This window comes from Oncorhynchus clarkii, chromosome 14 (assembly GCF_045791955.1).
Source record: "Oncorhynchus clarkii lewisi isolate Uvic-CL-2024 chromosome 14, UVic_Ocla_1.0, whole genome shotgun sequence".
In the NCBI taxonomy this organism is placed as follows: Eukaryota; Metazoa; Chordata; class Actinopteri; order Salmoniformes; family Salmonidae; genus Oncorhynchus; species Oncorhynchus clarkii.
Window position 1 is genome coordinate 6,876,875 of NC_092160.1, and position 6,000 is coordinate 6,882,874.

A 6,000-nucleotide genomic window follows, 5' to 3' on the forward strand; every position below is an offset into this window, starting at 1 on the left:
CTCACAGCCTTCAATACTCCTATTTTCCTTCCTGCCCCCCCCTCCTCACAGCCTTCAATCCTCCTCTTTTCCTTCCTGCCCCCCCTCTCCCCTCCTCACAGCCTTCCATCCTCCTCTTTTCCTTCCTGGCCCCCCTCTCCCCTCCTCACAGCCTTCAACCCTCCTCTTTTCCTTCCTGACCCTCCCCTTCTCACAGCTTCCAATCCTCTGTTCCTTCCTGCTTCTCTCTCTTCCCTCCCACCCCCCTGTCCTCCTCACAACCTCCAATCCTCTGTTCCTTCCTGCTTCTCTCTCTTACCTCCCACCCCCCTGTCCTCCTAACAACCTCCAATCCTCTGTTCCTTCCTCCACTTCCTATCCGTCTGTCTCTCTGTGCCAGCAAGATCATGGGGTGTGGTAGTTATCTGACACATGTAGTGAAGGGTTCTCTACACACACACACACACACACACACACACACACACACACACACACACTAATCCTTGCTCACATTAACGCCACTGCTGTGTGTGCATGCATACGTGCATGTGTCTCGTGTGTGTGCATTTTGTTCTTTCTCCTGATCACCATTGAGAATACATGCTTGTGCATGTGTGTGTACTGTTGACCAATCAGCAGACAGTAGGTATTCCTCCAGACAGCCTACCCTGGCCTGTGGTGAGTCAGTCACTTCTCTCTCAGCGTTTACATCCCAAGTGGCACCCTATTCCCTACATAATGCACTACTTTTGATTAGATCCCCATAACCCCTTTGTCAAAAGTAGTGCACTATACAGGGGATCGGGTGCCATTTGGGACGTCGCCTGGTTGATGTTTGCAGTGAGAGGTTTGGTTTGGCCGTGTTGTCTTTACCCTGTACTGAACTGCATCCTGAATGGACCTGACCCGTCTCAACTATCCCTGTCTGTCGCATGTCTGTTAACGCCAGATGACCAACTCTGACTTGTCTGACCTCTCTCTCTCTCTCTCTTTTCAGCCAACCGGAGAGCTGGTCATGCAGTAACGAACATCCTGGCCAAAGAGTTGATGAAGGAGGACACCCCGCCCTCCTTCAGCAAACCGCTCAATAAGAAGACCAAGGCCGAACAGAAGGAGGAGCCTAGCATAGAGGGGGCGGGGTCACTAGATGATCTCTTAGAGGAAAGCCTATCACGGTCCAGTTAAAAACGGGTTAAAGTTACCCCTTAGCCACAGATCTTGGATCAGCCTACCATACCCATATCCTAACCTTAACCATGGGGGCAGGGATACAGAAACTGATCTTAGATCAGTGTCTAGCGGCAACTTCCTCCTACTCTCCTTCATAGGACCACGGGATTGGACAGACTGGGTCTGAAGGGGCCAATGGATGAGTGCGGGGCTCTCACCTTAACCACACCCCCAGGGTTTCGCAGGCTGGCTTGCTATTAGTCGCTTCCACGCTGAGGGAGGGCTCTTGCTCTGCCGTATAATTGTACAGTGTCTGGTCAAGCGTCGGCATCTGCACACATCCACTGCACTCTGTCTATCGCTCATTCAGTCTCTCTTTCTCTATCAGTCTCTCTCGCGCACACTATCTATCCATCTACTCTCCTCTCTAAAGTACGTCTTGAGACAATCCCACAACTTTATCAGGAGGGATCCTACACCCCCCCCCCCCCCCAATCCGGATGGTTGGACTGTCCTACCTATGTGGAGGCCCTGATGTTTTATAGGACAGGCTTTGCTTTTTCACAGGTTTGCTTTCAAACCTGTTAAATGTTGCTCTGTAATTGTCAAATATGCTGTATGTTTGTCTTGATGTATGTTTATAAAAGAAACAAGTGCCAACCAATACAACTTCAAGTTACACATGTCAGCCCTCGTGTTGTCCAATAGGAGTTTGTGTTGGGTCAGGGTGGACCAAGGGATAAGTCTAAGTGTGTTTGTGCGCCCGCCCGCGCGCGCATGTTCCACAGTCCTCATCTCATTTCCCCGGGTCTTGCTCTTTATGTTCTCTCTGATTCACAGGGAGGAGTCACAATGTCGGTGATAAAGACTATAGAGCCCTATTGGCATCTCTCAAAGGACGTCTCCACAAGCAGGAAATTGTGTGTGTGTGTGTCCAGAGCTACGTGTGTGTGTGGATGTTAGTGGTTGTTTGTGCATCTATGTTGTGTGCGTGCGTGTGTGTGTGAGTTTGTGCTTGGGTATGCGCTGCCATCTGTAATTACTGTGTGGTTCTGCCTGCCTGTCTGCCGTCATCATAAATGCTATATTTCCTAAACAGCGCTGTGGTCTTTCTGCTGAAGTTACAGCACACTGGAGACCTTCCCCCAAAAAATGCTGAGACGAGTGTGTGTCCCCGAGTGTGTGTCCCCGCACGAGTGTGTGCGCGTGTGTGTGTGTGCGCGCTTGCCCCTTTAGACTGCAACACCCGTTGCTGAATGTCTGGCCTTTCTGGGTTTGTATTTAGTAACCATCAGCAAATGTTGCCGCCACAACGTTGGTGTAATCCAAGGAGAATGATAAGCAGTTCTGTCAGTTGACCCATGCTATACCAATCCCTATGCAAACATGACATATCCCTACTGCTGATCTCAAGTCAGTCACAAACGGTTAGAACATCTGCTTGAGTAACTGTGGTTTTCCAGTAAGCGCTGATCAGAGATCGGTTTGTACAGGTCTCTGGACTAGAACCAAGCACAACGTGTTGTTATTATCAAGAGCTGAGCGGTCGTTTCGTGATTATAATCGTTGCTTCCTGCAGTATATTTCAACGGTATAAAAAGGACCAACGTTACCGCAACGTCTGTGTGACTTAACAACTGCAGCCAAGGGGCAACGAGGAAACATTTTAGCCCTTTAGATTGTAGTTGTTCGCCAGAAACAAGAGTATGACGTGTCGACCGTAGGACAACGTTCCTTGTGCGGATGAGTCATTTCAGGTGATCCTGTCCCTATTATTTAAGTGGTCTTTTTAAAGGACGTTGAGGAAAGGTTGAAAAAACATCACTGGAAAATAATAACATTTTCTGGCCTGATTTTTATAATTTTTTTCTAGATTTTATTTAATTTTTTTCATTTTATAAGAGCTTGTTTTCTATGTGAATTTTTACACTTGTTTTAATGGACGTTAAAAGTAGAGGTTAAAGTTGGTTTCTGGAGATGTCACTGTGGTAATGTGTATTAAATGATCGTGTGTGCTGTCTGCTACCATTAAAATGACTTCGATAACAATGTGTCTGAGGATTCTTTTGTACAACAGAATCTATCCTGTGCGCGCCTGCCCGTTCACTATGATGTCAAATACAGAGCTCTGTTCCTTGGGCCTCCGCCAGTGGGAATTTCATCTGAGGTACACATCTCTGCACTCCAGGGTTTAGAGAGCGGGGGAAGGGCAACACTAGTCTATACTAGATCACAGAACACATACAAAGTCCATTTGGAAGCGCTAACACAGAAGCTACACAAAGTCCGAGACTTTACAGAACGATGCTGTATCAACATACACATTCTTTCCTGCTGTGGTAAATGCCGTTGTTGTGGCTGTGTTTCTTCTGTGGGTCCAGGTCCCTGAAGTATGCTGGCGAGTTTTCCACAGACCTCTGCCAGCCAACGTTCCACAGATCCCAATGAACCCTCACTGGACGAGCACTAGACCGTGTGTAAGCGGGAGAGAGATTTACCTGTTTCTTAATACTCCTCTCCCTAATGGTGAGATAGTGGTTGAGGCCTGTGCTAGGATAGAGGTCTGACTATTAAGTCAGGTTCAAGTCATGATTCCCAATAATCTACTCACCCCCTCAGTCATTCACCAAGAATCAGCTAAGAGAGACATGGTTTCTCTTGACCAACAAAAGATGACCGCAGTCACCATTGCCATTATGGCTCTAGGCTGATATTTAGGAGTGCTGATCTAGGACCAGTTTTGCCTTTTTAAATCATAATTAATTAGAAGGGGGACCTGATCCTAGTACAGCTCACCTACTCTGACACTTAAGATATATACGGAATTCTGCTCAACCAGCCAGGTTGAGTTTGGGGGCCTGTGTTCAGAGGGTTTAATACAACCGAAATAGTCAACCACTTTAAAAAATAAAAAGTTCACCTTTATTTAACCAGGTAGGCTAGTTGAGAACAAGTTCTCATTTGCAACTGCAACCTGGCCAAGATAAAGCATAGCAATTCGACACATACAACAACACAGAGCTACACATGGAATAAACAAAACATAGTTAATAATACAGTAGAACAAAAGAAAACAAGAAGTGTATATATATATATATATATATATATATATATATATATATATATATATATATATATATATATATATATATATATATATACAGTGAGTGCAAATGAGGTAAGATAAGGGAGTTAAGGCAATAAATAGGCCATGGTGGCGAAGTAATTACAATATAGAAATTACACACGGGAATGGTAGATGTGCAGAAGATGAATGTGCAAGTAGAGATACTGGGGTGCAAAGGAGAAAGATAAATAAATACAGTATGGGGATGAGGTAGGTAGATGGACTGTATACAGATGGGCTATGAACAAGTGCAGTGATCTGTGAGCTGCTCTGACAGCTGGCACTTAAAGCTAGTAAGGGAGATATGAGACTCCAGCTTCAGAGATTTTTGCAGTTCGTTCCAGTCATTGGCAGCAGAGAACTGGAAGGAAAGACGACCAAAGGAGGAATTGGCTTTGGGGGTGACCAGTGAGATCTACCTGCAGGAGCGTGCTACGGGTGGGTGCTGCTATTGTGACCAATGAGCTGAGATAAGGCAGGGTTTTACCTTGCAGAGACTTGTAGATAACCTGTAGCCAGTGGGTTTGGCGACGAGTAAGAAGCGAGGGCCAACCAACGAGAGCATACAGGTCGCAATGGTGGGTAGTGTATGGGGCTTTGGTGACAAAATGGATGGCACTGTGGCACTTTGTTGAGTAGAGTGTTGGAGGCTATTTTATAGATGACATCACCGAAGTCGAGGATCGGTAGCATGGTCAGTTTTATGAGGGTATGTTTGGCAGCATGAGTGAAGAATGCTTTGTTGCGATCTAGGAAGCCGATTCTAGATTTAATTTTGGATTAAATCTGGAGATGCCTAATGTGAGTCTGGAAGGAGAGTTTCCAGTCTAACCAGACACCTAGATAGTCCACGTATTCTAAATCGGAGCCGTCCAGAGTAGTGATCGGTTGAAAAGCATGCATTTAGTTTTACTTGCATTTAAGAGCAGTTGGAGGCCACAGAAGGAGAGTTGTATAGCATTGAAGCTCGTCTGGAGGTTAGTTAACACTGTCCAGATTTTGCAGCTCTTTCAGAACATCAGCTATCTGGATTTGGGTGAAGGAGAAATTGTGGGGGCTTTGGCAGAGTGCTGTAGAGGGTGCCGGGCAGTTGACCGGGGAAGGGGTAGCCAGGTGGAAAGCATGGCCAGCCGTAGAGAAATGCTTATTGAAATTCTCAATTATAGTGGATTTATCGGTGGTGACAGTGTTTCCTAGCCTCAGAGCAGTGGGCAGCTGGGAGGAGGTGCTCTTATTTTCCATGGACTTTACAGTGTCCCAGGACTTTTTGGAGTTAGTACTACAGGATGCAAATTTCTGTTTGAAAAAGCTAGCCTTAGGAAAGCTAACTGCCTGTGTATATTTGTTCCTAACTTCCCTGAAAAGTTGCATATCACGGGGGCTATTCGATGCTAATGCAGCATGCCACAGGATGTTTTTGTGCTGGTCAAGGGCAGACAGGTCTGGAGTGAACCAAGGACTAGATCTATTCCTAGTTCTAAGTTTTTTGAATGGGGCATGCTTATTTAAGATGGTGAGGAAGGCACTTTTAAAGAATAGCCAGGCATCATCTACTGATGGGATGAGGTCAATGTCATTCCAGGATATCCCGGCCAGGTCGATTAGAAAGGCCTGCTCGCAGAAGTGTTTTAGGGAGCGTTTGACAGTGATGAGGGGTGGTCATTTGGTCGCAGACCCATTACGGATGCAGGCAATGAGGCAGTGATCGCTGAGATCTTGATTGA

General features: G+C 46.1%; 1 protein-coding gene across 3 annotated transcripts in view; it reads left to right on the plus strand.

The window, feature by feature from the left end:
• The window catches only part of LOC139366187 (protein diaphanous homolog 1-like), a 142,671-nt gene extending 139,473 nt beyond the window's left edge, over positions 1 to 3,198 (plus strand). For 2 of the 3 annotated variants that reach the window (XM_071103374.1, XM_071103375.1), the window contains one exon: positions 977 to 3,198. In XM_071103374.1, coding sequence (XP_070959475.1) covers positions 977 to 1,164 — 188 coding nt within the window. In that variant the 3' untranslated portion in view covers positions 1,165 to 3,198. The remainder of the gene's footprint in view (positions 1 to 976) is intronic. The other variant, XM_071103376.1, reaches the window with a different exon arrangement.
• The last annotated feature ends 2,802 nt before the right edge of the window (positions 3,199 to 6,000 follow it).